The following is a 16570-nucleotide window of genomic DNA, read 5'->3' on the forward strand; positions in this document are numbered from 1 at the left end:
CTGCCTCCACTTCCCTAGGGCTGTTGTACATCACCATAGGTGGCTTTTAGTTTGGGGCAAAGATAAAGACTTTCTGTTCCCCATTCTTACTCCTCTGGGGCATTGTTTATTCTGACCTGACTTCCAGTATGCCCCACTGACTGCCCGGGGGGAGTTAAGGAACTGATACCTTTAAGGCCACTGAGCAGGATGGGTCACAGGTACTGAGAGGAGGGAGGATGACAGGAACTGCCCTGTCCTCTGCATAAACAAACACACAAACAAAACACGTGCTGGCTTGCACATTCCTGACTCAAACAATCAAATTACTAATTACTTGGAAATTTTATTGAAACAATTTTGCTTTTAGATGCTATTCTCAAAGACTACAAGAGCCATCATTAAGGAGAAAGCCCCTGACATTTGATGCTAGGCCACTCAGGTTTCCACAGATCAGCTGTACCTCCTATAAACAAGAACCAGGACCCAAATAGACTGGCCTCCCTTCCTTGTACGAGCTGTGCCATTCTTGAAAACGATTCACAAACATTAGGACGGATGTTTAAACCCAACCATGGTTTGTCCAAGGTATCTTGGCAACTTTTATAATAAGGATGGCACGTTCTTACAGCTGTCTGTCATGAGGACCCTTTCATCTCACTGGGTGCTAGGGTGCCTGGGGCTATAGTCAAGTCCTTCCTACTCCTCTAGATCTTCCTATCAGGAAATAGGAACACACGGGGATCATGAAAAGCAGACACAGTTACAGAGGAAGGGAGATGGAGACGCTTGGCTCTTGGAGAAATCACTGTGCGTGTCAGTGTGTGTGTTGGGGGGAGTGGAGCGAGAGACTTGTTTAGAGAGCAGGTTTTGCTTCAGATACTTGCTAAATTACAGTTTGGGTTGTCATGGTAATCAGCAGAATGATTTAAACAAGTCTACCCAGAAATAGAAACCACTTGTACTGTATTCATAAAAATCAAAGAAATCTCTTTATTTAATGGAAAGAAAATTCTCAAATTTGAATGAAGGGAAACAGGGTGTGTCAGGTTCGCTTCTCTGATGAACTGTTGGTTATGACGTCTTGGAGAAGCTAAAACACGTAGGAAACTCGTGGGACGAGCTCAGAGATACTTAGAGGTAGTTTATAGGCCTGGAGCAAAGAAAATCATTGAAAAACACCAAACAAACATTCAACTTGTAAACTCAGAAAACAGAAAAGCAAGGCTCAAAATGAGCAGAAGTAAAAAGACTGGGAACCATAAAACAGTTAAAACAAAGTAATGTGAGACTTGACGATCAAATACAAATTTTTTTTTTTGGAAACAATTTGACCCAGACCAAAGGTGTGCACAAACTAGAAGAGGCACAAAAATTACCACTACAGCTATAAATTAACTGAAAGATTATAAAAACGCACCTGCAATTGGCATGGCGGCCTTAAAGTGGGTAGTTTTGTAGCAAGCATGTGACTCAAAAAAGAAACAAAATTACAAGGTCACAGTCAACCTGATCCCTAACTGGTGAAAGCCATTAGGAACATTGTAGAGAGAAGAGTACACAGACCACCCCTTGGACTCATGAGTGAGGTGAAAGACCTAGAATCTTGTCTCTCTTCATGAAAACAAAAACAAACTAAACCAAACAGGGCTGGCGACCATACAGGGAGAATGAGTCAACACAAAAAATAAAATGGGGGCTGAGGAAGCTCAGTGGTGAAAAGCCATGGCTGCCCCTGCAGAGGATCGGTTTTGGTTCCCAGCACCCAACTGGGCTCACAATCATTTCTAACTACAGTTCCATCACCTCTAATGGCTCCTCTGACTTCTGTGACCACAAGGCACTAATGTGGTGCACATACATACATGTAGGCAAACAATAAAAAATAAAACATTTAAAGTAGCTAGAAATAATTTAAAAACGAAAATGGACTTGTGAGTTGTGTGTGTGTGTAACAATAGTAATTAGAGATTAATTAAGTAAATGGGGAGAGGTGGAATTGACAAATTCAGAACTCATATATGATACTCTGAAAAAAAGAGCTGGGTAGAGTTGGACATGCCTTAATCCTAGCATTTGGAGGCAGAGGCAGGTAGATCTCTGAGTTTGAGGCCAGCCGGATTTACTTAGCCAGTTCTAGGCTAGAGCTATGAGACCCTTTCTTAAATGATAAATAAAATCAAAAAATAAAACAAATAGTTTCATTAAAAATTAAACACTTAAAAATTAATTTAAAATATACATAAAGGCAAGAAATGAAATGGTTATCATTATTCCAGTAGATTGTTTTTAAAGTTTAGATGAGACACAGCAGCTTTTCAGAAAAGATTACCTACCAGAATTTTAAGTAAACATGTTGCATAAGGACAAATAATACTATTGTCATCATTTCGGAAACAAGACAAGATGTACCAACATGCATTCCCAACTGCTTCTGGCAGTGTTGGCCAGTGCAATAAAACAGCAAGAGAAACAATAGACACAGAGGGAAAAAGCATCCTCTTGATTGTTTAATTAGAAAATACTAAGCTATGCCATCAAAAATTTATCAGAACCAATAAGAAAAGTCTGCAAAGAATTTAAGATTTCTGGACAGAAGATCAACCTGGGAAACTCTCCATTCAGTATCTCAATAAACTGAACCATAACAGCATCCATGGTAGGAACACCTAGGGATGTCCAGAAAAGAGAAGTAGGAGAGACACTCTGAATGGGCAACTGTGGGTGTGGTTCTGGGCAATGTCCTCAAAGAATGTTTCATGAAAATCAAAACAATACAGAACGTGTATGAAGGAATAAAGATAACCAAAACAAGGGAAAAAACTCGAATCTCTTAACAAGAATCAAGTCATTACAATGTATTATTGATATAATTTTAATCAGATTAAAACCTGGAGGGGATTGAGCACAGGTGTTCAAAGAGCAGGGCTCCTCGAATACCCAAGTCAACTATGAAATCATTTCAATCCCTCATCTGGGAAGCAATATTTCTGATTTATTGAAGATCTCAGAGTTCTTAGGGGAAAATGTAAAATAGTCTTGTAATAAGAGAAGACCGATAAGGCCCTGCAGTACGGCTAAAATATGCTGTTGTACGTCCGTGACACGTTGCCAGGCCACGGTGCAGGGCTGTCTTGCTGGAAGAGTCGCTGCTCCATCAGAGAAATGCAGACTCATGCTTTGACTGCAATTCTGCCACAAAAGGTGGCGCATGCCTTTAATCCCAGCACTCGGGAGGCAGAGGCAGGTGGATCTCTGTGAGTTCGAGTCCAGCCTGGTCTACAAGAGCTAGTTCCAGGACAGGAACCAAAAGCTACGGAGAAACCCTGTCTCAATAATCCAAAAAAAAAAAAAAAAAAAAAAAAAAAGCCCAGCCCAGGGGAATCCTGGGTGTGTGTCAGAGGCTGTTCACAAGCCTGTAGCCCTGCCGGCAACTGAGAAAAATGTGGAAAGAGAATTAGCCATCTGCAGATGAAGTTTCTGGAGCCACGGGAATTAATTCAGCAAGTGAAAGTAATTCTTTCTTGATGGGTTGATGGGGTTCAATCTCAAAACCAACACGGAGTTAAAAACAGAGTGCAGGAAACAAGACTGCAGGCTTGTTCTTTGGGGCTTCTTATCACATTGTGTTCTTCTGCAGCGATTGTAAGAAAGTGGATGGCTGCGGAGCCAAAGAAATACCCGGGAAGGACTGAGCCAGGTCTATGCCAGCAAACAGAAGGGACTTTTGCTTTTAGTTCAGGCTGTTCCTTCTGTCCTATTAAAAACGGAACACTGAGTGCTACTCTTGCTAACCTCGCGGCTGCAGGTAAACAGCTGCCTGCCATGTAACTTATACTCAGCTTGATTATTCAAATTTTTCTACCAAAGAATAAAAGATGACATATGATAATGAAGAATATTACTCATTAAATGGAAAAAGAAATTCTGAGTGTGACTACCTTCATCTTCCCAACAAATGCAAAGTGGGCATTTTATTATTTTTGAGGCATTTAAAAATTAATAACATAAATCCATTTATTGAGAATTAAGTGCTTTCAATAGGATTAACAATGAATGTATAAAGTTGTTTTTTAAAAAAAACTGGTGCTTAGTTCTGTGCTGATCTCTGGATTTTTACTGTATATTTCTACAGCCTTTCCTTTATGCTTTGCTGGGGATGACTTTATGGCTTGCAATCCTGACCGTTTAAATCATTGTCATTCCAGTCAAGTACTACAAGGGGAAAGACAGTTCTTGAGCAAAGTAACACTTCCACCGGGTTTTTAGACACACATCAACACTCTAAATTTCACAGTGTTTGTCTGCTTTTATATTTGTTAAATAAGGGCAGACAGTGTACCCTTTCCTGGAGCATAACAATTACCAAGTATGAAATAGAGACCAAACGGGGGTGTGAGAAGGAAGCGAAGGATTGTCTCTCATCACATGGCTTGGTGGATTGAGTGGCGAGGACCTCACAGGCCCAGACACTGGAAGGCTTGGTTTCCAGGTAGTGGAGCTGTCTGGGAAAGATTGGGAAGTGTGACCTTGTTGGCCTAGGTGTGGCCTTATTAGAGGAGGTGTGTTGTTGGAGGTGGGCTGTGAGGTTTCTCTCTCTCTCTCTCTCTCTCTCTCTCTCTCTGCCTATAATTTGGGGATCTGATGTAAACTCTCAGTAACTGCTCCAGTCCATTCCATGCCTGCATATCACCATGGTGTTCCCTCAACATGGTGACCGCAGACTCACCTCCTGGATCTATAAGCAAGGCACCAATTAAATGATTTCTCTTCAGAGTTGCCTTGGCCATGGCATCTCTTTATAACAATAGAAAAATAGTTAAGACACACGGTCAAACACGCATTCTTCAAACATCTATACTGGTTAGCAGCAGGGAAACTGAATGGCTTGAGAAATGCCACAAATTTCTTTTCTATCCGACAGTCACCCTCGGTGCATGATAAGGTGAGGGGGTGACCTCATGCCTCCTGGAGAAAGCTCTTGTCATTTTACATCACAAGCTGAGCCCTTCCTCTCTGTCTCCTCTCCCAGCATTCCCAGGGACAGGGGTGCTCCTATGTTCTTCTCTCTGTGGCGCATACACCACGGATCTCTACCATCTCCTAGGCCCAGGTCCTATGCTGGCTGGTTTAAGTCACCTTGACACAAGCTAGAGTCATCTGAGAAGCAGTGCACCTCAATTAAGGAATTGCCTTCATAAGATCAGGCTCATAAGGTCTCCAGTTGCTGGTCTCCAGTTGGTGGAGCTATTTGGGAAGGATTGGGAGGAGTGGCCTTGATGGAGGAGGTGTCACTGGGGGCTGGCTTTGAGGCCTCAAAGGCTCGTGCCAATCCCAGTTAGCTCTCTCTGCCTCCTGATTATGTCTCAAAAGTGAACTCTTGGCTACTGCCCAATGCCTGTCTGCCTGCCCACCACGCCAGTCATGGTTTAACCCGGTGGAGACGAAAGTCAGGATAAATTCTTTCTTTTTATAAGTTGTCCTGGTCATAAGTCTCTTCATGGCAATAGAAAAGTAACTAGACACAAACAAAGTACAGGTTTTTTTTTTTTTTTTTTTTTTTTCTATATCTGCGGGAGTCACCTAGGTCTGGCTCCATGCTTTCAACACAGAAAAATGATGTCAAAATCCCTCTCAAAAGGAGTTACCGGCCTATGTCATCTGCATCAGCTGGAGTCTTATCTGTGGGGTCCAGGGACTATAAATGGCACTCCATATTTTTTCTGAGGGTGTTATGGTGTCCTGGGCCTCCCTCCACGAAGAGACAGTCCATCACATACCCGCCTCTCGGACATTGCAGCACCGCTGTTTCCCAGGGACCTGGGCAAGAATTGCCCATGGCTGTCCTTGACTGGGTTCTGTAAGAACATGTCCTGGACCTGATGGGCAGACCAAATTCCGGGAACGCTGACAACAGAACTTGCTCCTCTGTCTCCCTTTGCCTCTTTCCATGGCGGATGTGTGCACTGAACAAGAATGCAGAGATGAAAACGGGTGCTACTAGGTCACCTCCCCCCAGAGCCAAGAAGAACAATGGCGTCCCTAGAGGACTGGTGGTCTAGAGGTCCCTAGAGTGAACTGAATGGAGGTGAGGACAATAGAAGGGGGAGGTGGAAGGAACCACAGGGATGCTGTGCCTGTCAGAGGGCTAGGAGAAGAAGAGGCGGTCCGGGAGACAGACTGTTTGCACTGCTGCAGGTTAGCTCAGTGTTTTCAAACATATTAACGTAATTTATAATACTATTTTGATTATTCTATTTTATAACTGTTGCTGAATTGTTTGGGGGTGTTGCTTGTGTTTTGTTGTTGTTATTTTTTGTTTGTTTTTCAAGACAGGGTTTCTCTGTGTAGAGAACTGGAACTCATTCTGTAGTCCAGGCTGTCCTCAGACTCAGAGATCCCCCTGCCTCTGCCTCCCCAGTGCTGTATTTGAAAGCTTGTGCCACCACCCCTGGCTGGTGATGCCAGTTTTTAATAGTGATATTGTCATCCACTCCTCCACAGCCAAGAAAAACCAATGTCCCTAGAAAGGATTGACATCTGAAAACTGCGGTTTTAAAATGCATTTTTCTCAGAGAAAGGCTTGGGAAGGATTGTAGGGGAGGCTCCCTTCTTACCTCAGTTATTCGCCCTTTAACAATAAAATACACCTGCTTTAGGTTTTAGCTATTTAACAGGATTGTACCCATCGGCGCTAGTGCACATATACTTGGCAGATGATAAAGTTTTAAAGAAATATAAAGCATGGCTGTTGCAGAGGTTCTGGTCTGCTCACTGCTATTGTTCTTAGCTCTGTTTACCTCCTTGCATCAGGCCGCTTTGAACTAAGCCTAAGATGCTCCAAGGCTGACCTGCCTCTACTGCGGTCTAAAGCACCTACGGAGCCACACAGATGTCAAGGGCTCAGCAGATGGGAGCCCAGGAAAAGCTGGCATTCCTCTTCCGGGCAAACACGCAGAGAGTATGTGTTTATCTCAATTAGCCAGTCATCCAACGCACCCAAGGTTTCCATAGAGGAAGAAGTCTTTGTGGAATTCAGAGTGAGAAAGTACAATTATTTCTTCATAATATGTGCGGGATATTTGTGAACTATGCAAAGATGTATTGCATTTGTTTAATTATGTAAAGAAGTCTTTATTTGGGAGCCAGTTGCTGGCCCAAAGAAAAGGCCAAGAGAAGACACTGGTCTGCTTTGGCTTTGCTTGGCTCCTTCCATAGTGCCGTTAAAGTACAGCTGACCGGCCTCCACTCTCGCTTGAGATTTTCACAATAGAATACGTGTGGAAATATTCCCACCCCATCGTCTTGTGTGCTTTCCACCTTCAACCACTAGAATATCGGGGTTCTAAATGTGTTGTCTTCTGCACAATTATAATGCTTTAAAACAAACGGGGCCTGGTAAACCCCAAAAGCCTATTGTGAGGTCATACAAACATGATCTGACCTTCCTGGCTCAAAAAGTGATCTTCAGAGTAGGAAGTGCTGTGGGAATTCCTAAGGGTTGGAAATGACCCTGGTGGGTGGTGCTGCACGCCTCTACTCCCAGCACTCCAGAGGAAGAGGCAGGTGGATCTCGGAGTTCGAGGTCAGTCTGGTCTACAGGAGCTAGTTCCAGCACAGCTAACAAGAGAAACCCTGTCTTGAAAAAACCAATCAATCAATCAATCAATCAATCAATAAAAAGAGTTAAAAATGCAGCAGATTAAACTCTCCCTTGCTTTTCTCGGGACTTAAATCCAACTTTGGGTAATTCTTGGAAAAAATGCTAATGATTTGAAGGAGATACCGTCCCTTAGAGGAGGAGCATATGGCTCTGATTTGTGTCTCATTTCTCACTCACCATGAATACTTTCTGCATGTAGCTGCTTACCAGGAACAGCAAAAGCTAAGGCTGCCCTCCACTTTTCCATTCTGACACACCAGGCAAAGTATCCACCAGAAAGGAGGCCATGTCTCCTCTCTTCATCATATCTAAGGGGTTCCAGTCATACAAATTTAAGACTCTGTAGAATCCAAATGTCAAGTGGAAATTTTGTAGAAGATTCTGTGTCTCCAGGTTTATACATGAATTAAACATGAGTTGATCAGCATCCATGTGAGCAAGGATGCCGGTATCTTTCTATCAGGTTAATTAGGTGAACCTAGCACACGGTACCAGCTGTGAACAGACGTCACATCTATAGGCTGTGACATCTCATTTCTATTGTCAACTAGACTGGATTAAGAACTGAGGTAGGAGGTCCTTCTGTATATGTGTTGCTTTTACTGGTTCATGAATGAAGCTGCTTTGGCCTATGGTAGGGCAGAATATAGCAAGGCTGAAAGAGAACGAGAGAGAGAGAGAGAGAGAGAGAGGGCAAAGTCAGAGAGATGCCATGTAGCTGCTGAAGGAGAAAGATGCAGCTGCTGGAATCTTTCCAGTAAAGCCACAGCCTCATAGCGATACACAGATTGATAGAAATGGGTTAATTTAAGATGTAAGAGTTAGGTAATAAGAAGTTTGAGCTAATAGACCAACAGTGTTGTAATCAATACAGTTTCTATGAGATTATTTGGATATGGGCAGCTGGGAAACAAACAGTCTCTGTTTACAAAGAACTGCATGGGGGCATTAGTGAGATACAACTTTGGGGGTGTGTCTGTGAGACTGAATGGAGAGGAAGAGACTCCCCTGGGAATGGACAGCACCATCCCAGGGGCGGGACTCCTGAACTTCCCCTTTCCCTATTTCCTGGCCCACTGACTCCTGAGAAAGGTGCATTTGGCCAACTGCTCACAGCCCCAACCTTCCCTTGCATGCTGGACTGTCTCTTCCAACCCGGAACCAAGAATAAACCTTTGTTTCTCAAGCCTTCTCATATTGCATCACAGGGAGGGGATGGGCGGGGAACCACAGACCAGACAGAGAAACAAGAGTTGCAACTCTGTGCACTGAGGAGCTGGGCTGGAGCCCTCATTGCACCAGGGAAAGAGCCAAGGGCTTCTGCTAAGATGCTCGAGCTGCCCTCAGCTCTCAGAACAGTGTTGAACGCTGGGATTCTGCACAGGTGCATTTGAAGGGTCCTTAATATCCCTTAGTTCGAAACCTGAAATGTCTATACTCCCAACTTTCCCATTAACTGATGCTAATTTTAATATTTTCCAAGAAATGGCTTAATTCAGGAATTGGGTAAAGAACTCTGGGACAACAGAAAATATTACTCAGAGGGTTTCATTCAAAGGCAAGCCTGCGAAGACTTCCAAGTGCAATTTCACTTTCAGATGTCGTCTCAAGGTCATTACCAATGACAAGAATAATAACAGAGTTTTTCATTGACAAAATGCCATGGAAATCTATAATATTTAGATGATCAAATAGCCGTGAAAAGCTACTTGCTTAGAGATGATTAGGGGTAGCCAAGAGCACTGCCACAGGGACCCTTTGTCAAATAACCCACGGCAGAATTCGACACATCATCAAGCTGCTTCTGAAAGAGACGCACGTGGCCCCTCAACCAACTCCTGAGCTTTATTCTTAGGCATCTTGTTCCTAAATTCATAAACCGTCTATTCTTCTCCATGTACAAAAGGCCACATCTATACCTTCATTCTAGAGAGAACACATTTGCATATCTATGCGTGAGAGACAGTTTGATTCATCCATCTCTGCTGGTGGGTGGGAAGGTGGGCCGGGGGCTCACATTTCTAAAGCATAATCACTAATACCCTTCCAGTGAAATTAGGTTGTTAAAATGAAGTCTGAATGAAGCCTACTCCTGGGCTGTAATATGAAACAGCTCTCTGAATTAAGGCCTGAGTTATGTATATCAGAATAACCCAGGGACCAACATCCACAGTCCCTGAATTCCATGTGGCTGGATAACCCAGGGGCCAACACCCACCATCCCTGAGTACCATGTGGATGGATAACCCAGGGGCCAGCATCCACAGTCCCTGAGTACCATGTGGATGGATAACCCAGGGGCCAGCATCCACAGTCCCTGAGTACCATGTGGCTGGATAACCCAGGGGCCAGCATCCACAGTCCCTGAATTCCATGTGGCTGGATAACCCAGGGGCCAACACCCACCATCCCTGAGTACCATGTGGATGGATAACCCAGGGGCCAGCATCCACAGTCCCTGAGTACCATGTGGATGGATAACCCAGGGGCCAGCATCCACAGTCCCTGAGTACCATGTGGATGGATAACCCAGGGGCCAGCATCCACAGTCCCTGAGTACTATGTGGCTGGATAACCCAGGGGCCAACACCCACCATCCCTGAGTACCATGTGGCTGGATAACCCAGGGGCCAGCATCCACAGTCCCTGAGTTGTGTGTTACTGACTGGGTGACACTGGGGTCAGTGGGTCCATAGCCCCGGAGCTGTGTGTGACAGGGTAATACAGGTACAAGCATCTATGGCTCCTACCTTTTATAGTCATCTTGATTCTGGAGGCAGCAGTTCACGGCGTTTATCAGAAAACCAAACAGACGGCCGTACAGTGACTTGGCTAAGAGATCCCGGTAAAATGCAGCGATCTGTGTGGTATGCCGGCGTATTACCACGTCTCCTGGATTGGTAGGAGGAAGAGGAGCTGTGAGGACAAGTGGTCTCCTCATTAGAAGCCAACACCATGGTGTATGTCCTGTTTGTTCCCCATGACATCCACACACATTCCGAAAATGCTTGAAAGGGACGCTGGAAGCACCTGTCAGTTACACGCATGATGCCATCTAAGGAGTGCCGGGTACCTTGACTGACTAGAACTTCTGAGCACCCTGTTCACCTCTCCATGGCTGAGCCATTTCCTTGCAGTTGGAGCGCTAACTCGGGGTCCTGCCTGTGAGTGTTTAATAACAGCCCTCCGGGTGGGCACTGAACCAGCTCCGGGACATTTGAACACTTGTCTGTCTGGAAAGTGATGGTAAAATCAATCCAAATGTACCTGCGGAGCTAGGAGACAAGACTTCAGGAGGAAGCATCCGCCACTCTCAAAAGGAGTGATGGACATCGCGGGAGAGGACAACATCCACAGTGAAAAGGCCAGTGAGGGGAACCAGGGAAGAGAGTTGGGCGGCCTGGGGTACAGACACAGCTGATGTGGTACTTCTGTGGGAGACAGCTCAGCACGGGAATGGGGGTTAGGGTTCTTATCTTTGGCCTTGGCATCTTTAAATCTCCTGCTCAGCAAGTGGCAGGGACAGGAGAGTCCTTCTAGTTTGGAAGAGAGCGCAGCAGCCACTGAGACGATGTAGAACTGCACTGCCTTGAGAGGGCAAAGACAAGGTCATGGGTGTGGAAGAGCACAAGGCAGAGAAACAAGTGCCGCCTTCTAGGAGACAGTACCAGTACCACCTCAGCTCCCAGGCTAACACGGCCGAGGCGTTCTGAAGAGTGACCTACAGGGTGGGAAGGGGAGGGAGGGAGGGTTGTGTGAGTGGAGAAAACAAGACAGTTGCACGCTAAGGGACAAGGGAGTTTAACATGTGTTCAGAGGCACACAGCACAGGGTCCTGCCTCTGCAGAACATCACGGTGCTTCATGTGGCTGCGTGAGGACATGTGGATGGAGAATGGCTAGGAATGACTGTGAGCGGGGACCTGGAAGCCCACCCTTCAGGGAGGAGCTAAGGGAGCAGGTATCTTTGAAAGACTGTCAGCCACAGGTGAGAGCACATTAGCATTCCGTTCTGTTGTCCCCACAGAATGAGGGGAAATGAGCAAAGTCCCGCTGAAAACATTGGCAGAGGTTGCTACCACGGTCCAGGTGGAGAGATGAGAACAGTGAGAATGGGAAGTATTTATGGGGTCACAGTGATCAGCCTACTCAGTGGAGAAGGAAGAGAGGGGGAAGGGGAGCCAGCTAGACCTGGTGAGCAGCTGGGTGGATCATGAGAAGTGTGGAGGGGAATTCTAAGAGGCAGAGGTCATAAGTCAAGCAACAAAATACCTGCAGGTGAGACCACTGGGTGGCAGGTGAGTTCAGTGTAAGTCGGGGTCTGAGAGAGGCGGGCAAGACAGACTCACTGGGTAGCAGGTGAGCTTAGAGTACAAGAGTGGCCGAGGCCAGCCCTCCCAGCTCTCCAGAGGAAGGTTGAAGAGCATCAATCATGAACTTGTGGTGGATAACTGATACCCACCTAGGAGATCCAGTCTCCCTGCCACCGAGCAGGGCCACACACCACACAGGGATTAGGCATGTAGAGAGGGTTGGAAGCCGGCCTTTAAAGGGAGACAGCCTCTTGCCTCGGGCCTGGCATCCACAGTGATTAACCCCTTTTTGTCTGAATGCTCTCCTCTCTGAGGAGAGATACAGTTGTGCCCACCTCGTGACCATTTGTGAGATCAAAACTGACAACATTCGGAACACTGGCACTGTGCCACCCACCCATAAACACCCAATAAATGACAGCTCCCATTGTGAGTGGAAAAGGCGGAGAGAAGGCTGCCCTACCCCCACAAAAGGTCCTTGTTTTACGAGAATAAATCCTCTTAGATTGATGGCTTTGTTTTTCTGAACTGACAGGTTGATTAGGAAGAGGGCTAGTTAATCAGAAAGGCCTCCCAGGAGCATAGCTGTGTTCCCATACAGTAAAAGGGGACCAAACAGGCTTGTAACACTCTCTCCATTGGCACTCGATCCATGCAAACAGTTTCCCTGTGTTGAGACAGATGCGTTTTTTTTTTTGTTTGTTTTGTTTTTTTAATTTCCCTACTTGAAAGAAGCCCAGGAACTGTACAAAGGTAAAAGGCAGATTTACCTTTAAAATACTGAATATCAGTTGTTAAGGCAGATGCCAGCTCATCGGTGGATACTTGCAACATGCCAGCCACTGAAATCAAAAGCAGGCTGTAAATGTGAAGTCACTGTGTATGTTGATACCAGGAACACTGTACCTTAGTTCATCACGTGCATGCTTCATGCAGAGACACTCAAAGGACGGAAAGTAACTGCTACTTCTCGGGTCAAGCACATCTAGAGAAACTCCTCAGTGTTCCAAACACAAAAGGAATCCCCTGTCTTTCTGGATTCCATCGTGACACATTTTGTGTCTTCATTACCCTCACAGGGCTGGACTATTTTTTCCAAATGTCTTACTGAATAACTTTGAAAGAGGTGAAATAGGCGGTTTATCGAAAACATGTGGCTTAAGGGTATTTCCAAAAAGCAAAAAGTAGGTGTGGCTAGAAAGGCAATAGTAAAGAAGAGAAAGATTTTTCAAGACAGGGTTTACACTGTAGCTTTGGGACCTGTCCTGGAACTAGCTATTATAGATCAGCCTGGCCTCGAACTCACAGAGAACTGCCTTCCTCTGCCTTCCAAGTGCTAAGATTAAAGGTATGTGCCACCATCTCCCAGCCAAGAGGGAGATTTTAAACAAGGCATTTAACTGGAAGCAATGGTGTTTATAATGTTTGATGACCTGGTCTCCAAATACTATGAGGACAGTGGTTGGGGGCAAAGACTACTTAGATAATATCACATGAACTGAAGTCTGTGCTGATGCCCCTATGCTGTCGGTGAGGTGCACAGAATGAGGATGTGGATCCCTTATCCCCTGAGCTCTTTTCTTTAGAGAAAAGAAAGAGGTTCTCCCCTCCCCCGCTTGACTTCAACCCTAGGAAGTGATTTTTTCTTCCAAGCTGACTTTTTTTGTACTGTGTCTCCATCTACTGGCCACTCTGTGAAACTGCACACCAACGACATTCTCACCAAGGTGGTGCTCCACTGACCTTGTTCCAGAAGCTGGAGGTCAGAGACAAAGGCTGAGTCAGCTTCCGTCAGTGCCGTGAACTGAACGTCTCCAAGGTGCAATATCGCCGCTAGGATAACAAACAGGTTCTCCACCTCCTAGGTGTTTACAGAGAACAGACAGAATTGCTCAGAGCCCATGAGCACTCCTGCAGTGGGCTCTCCACTCTTCAGACCCACAATGCTCCAGAGAAACCGCTAATGCGGGCTCAGAATCAAATCTCCACTCAGTGTGCTTTGCCCTTAAATGGATGCTGCTGGTCTGATAGGAATCAGTGGGTTCTGGGTAATCATCATTCCAAAAGAAAAAAAAAATTAGTGATCCTTGTCCAAGCTCTGACCGGAAACACCCCTCCTGTCCCAAGCTCTCCTTGCACAGGAGGTATAGGAAGCAGGGGAGGAGGAACAGGAAGCCTGGGACTGTAAGGAGTTCCCTCAGAACTCCTTTCCCCTGCTTCTTAGATGGCGCACCACAAGCCCACCTCTTTAATAACGTGCATAAATCTCCCTTTAGTGTTCTGCAAGGTGGGCACCTCTGGACATACAGGCAAGGAGGATCTGCGTTGCTCTCAGGGGTTTTATGATTCGGGGAGGGAGGCAGGGCTATGAAAATTCATTACAACCCACAGAGGACTGTGGCAGATTTGAATCAGGAAAATCTCCCTACGGGAGCTGGAGCCATGGGATCCTGCCTCTGCCTGTGGCAAGTCGTGGCCTAGCCAGCTTGCCTGCTGTTAGGGTTGGGGTGCAGAGGTGGGCCAGTCTCGGAGACCCACAATCCTCTGCAGATTTTGTTCCAGAGGCCTCACCTGCCCAGACGCACTGTTCTTTGTCACAGCGGAGGCCACCACTCCAAAGTGGAGCAGTTTTTAGTTCTCACACTGCTTGAAAGGCTTAGATAAAGGGATGGGCATCAGGTCTTGGCATCAGCTACACCAATCAGCAGGTGTATTTTGCTTGTCCTACCTTTGAGGATCAAGTGTGGAATTTCAAAGCTATGTTTCCAAGCGAATGGTATTTTGGTAAAATGGTCTCTTGTCCCTGTCTATGTCCTGTTCCCTAAGGGGTCTAGAAGCTCCCCGTGGGGGTGAGGGAATAAGAAAACAGACATCACAGAAGCCAGTGCAGATACAGAGCATGCAAGTGGGTGAAGCCAAGAAAAGAATAAAATGTAAACATTGGACAATTGGACCAAAAAGACCGAGACTCCATCAGACCACCTCTCATTCCTAGAACTCCAGGCTCTGAGAGGCACAGGGTCCTGCCAAGCACACTGTCTCCGTGATTCCCCTGAGGGCCAGTCATTTGTCTGCTTTCCTGTATGCTTCCGCCTGCCCTTCTGCCCCTGCTAGCGAACCCTGTGGGCAAGGGCGACACGGCCTTCTGAAAAACCAAGGAGCTCGTACTTCAGACCACGTTTGGGTGCAAGAGCAGTGGGCATGCCACAGCGCCTCATGACCTCTTGTTAATTGTTCCCGAGGACTTGGCCACCACCCCAAATACTTCCATATTGAGAGGACAGAGGAGATCACACATCAACAAAACAGAAATGGCTCCCGAGAGCATCCTCTGTGGGCTCAACCATTCATGTCTAATCTCAGGACCAGCCCTGTTCAGAGGAGTACCCTCTAACCACAAGGCTATTTAAATTTAAATTAATATTTTAAGATAGGAAAAAATAATTCCCTCAATCTCATTATCCGCGTGCTAAGTGACCAGTGTCCAGACAGAGCTAGTAGTCCTAGGCAGTTTGGCATGGGCCACGGTCCTTCCCGTTGTCTTGGAAATTGCTGTGGCATCACCATGGGCTAAAACTTTCCACACATTCTCTAGCTTCCCAGAGAAGATACGTGAGTGAGTTACGGTAGTTTGCAGGGTGACCATTTAAGGGTACACAGTTTCTTCAGACTGGCCAGGTTAGGTTCCTCACGAGTCAGCCAACATGGTGATGTGGTCTGTTCTAGATACACATGTGAAAGGGTTTTTCTACTTCTGCTACAGATGGCGGGGCTGGGAGAGATGGCTCCGTGGCTCGGAGCACTGCGTTCTCTTGCAGAGGACCTGGGTTTGGTTCCTAGCACCCACAAGGCAGCTTGGAACTGTATATAGCTACTGTTCTAAGAGACCTAATGCCCTCTTCTGTCCTCCACGGGCACTGCATGCAAGCTAAACACCTACGCACATAAAATTAAATTCAAAAAGGAAAGAAAAGGAACTAGCATTAACTTCTTGTTGCTGAGTGTCCTCTAGGGTCTGCCTTCCTGGAACCTGAAGCTCTTCTGCCCTTGCTTGTCTCCTATCCCGACTGGACAGGAGGTCCCAGGAGGCCAGATGGAGGCCTGTTCTCTGCTGGACACTGTCGGGGCTGGCAACAACCAATGGGCTCTATTGAGGCTCAGGAAATGGTTTGGGCTTAGCGAATCTTTACAAACTGGTGGAGGCTGGCTTTCTGTGTGCAATCCCCAATGAGGAGACTCACCAGGCTGCTGAAGCCGATCACATTGAGAGCATGTTTCAGAACCACAAGTCTCTCCTTGTTCAGGGAGCGCTCCGCTGTGGAGACGTCTTCCTGCGTGCCTTGGTTCATATACCTGTGAAGATAAACATGACATTATGGCTTGGAGCCAAATGGCAGTGGGGAAAGGTGACCTCATCCACACCTGGTGTCTGTCCTAATGGAAATCACCTGGACGCTGTGTCCCCAGGTGTTTACAAAGCTACACAGTAGCACATGATGTTTCAGGAAAGACAGTGATTCTTGTACCAGACTGTAATCCCACTGCTGATGCGGGCTCACCTGACCTGAACCCTTTTCGGTGAGTTCACCAACTGTGAACTTCATATAGGAAGTTGG

At 46.2% G+C, this 16570-nt stretch overlaps 1 protein-coding gene across 3 annotated transcripts in view; it reads right to left on the bottom strand.

Moving 5' to 3' along the window:
• Positions 1-16570, bottom strand: part of Myo16 (myosin XVI) — a 420999-nt gene that overhangs the window by 170515 nt on the left and 233914 nt on the right. For all 3 annotated transcript variants that reach the window (XM_057752554.1, XM_057752553.1, XM_057752552.1), the window contains 4 exons: positions 16196-16307; positions 13698-13815; positions 12725-12796; positions 10393-10534 (listed from right to left, as the gene is read on the bottom strand). In XM_057752554.1, the coding sequence (XP_057608537.1) occupies positions 10393-10534; positions 12725-12796; positions 13698-13815; positions 16196-16307 (444 nt within the window). The remainder of the gene's footprint in view (positions 1-10392; positions 10535-12724; positions 12797-13697; positions 13816-16195; positions 16308-16570) is intronic.

Source organism: Chionomys nivalis, chromosome 20 (assembly GCF_950005125.1).
Source record: "Chionomys nivalis chromosome 20, mChiNiv1.1, whole genome shotgun sequence".
NCBI lineage: Eukaryota > Metazoa > Chordata > Mammalia > Rodentia > Cricetidae > Chionomys > Chionomys nivalis.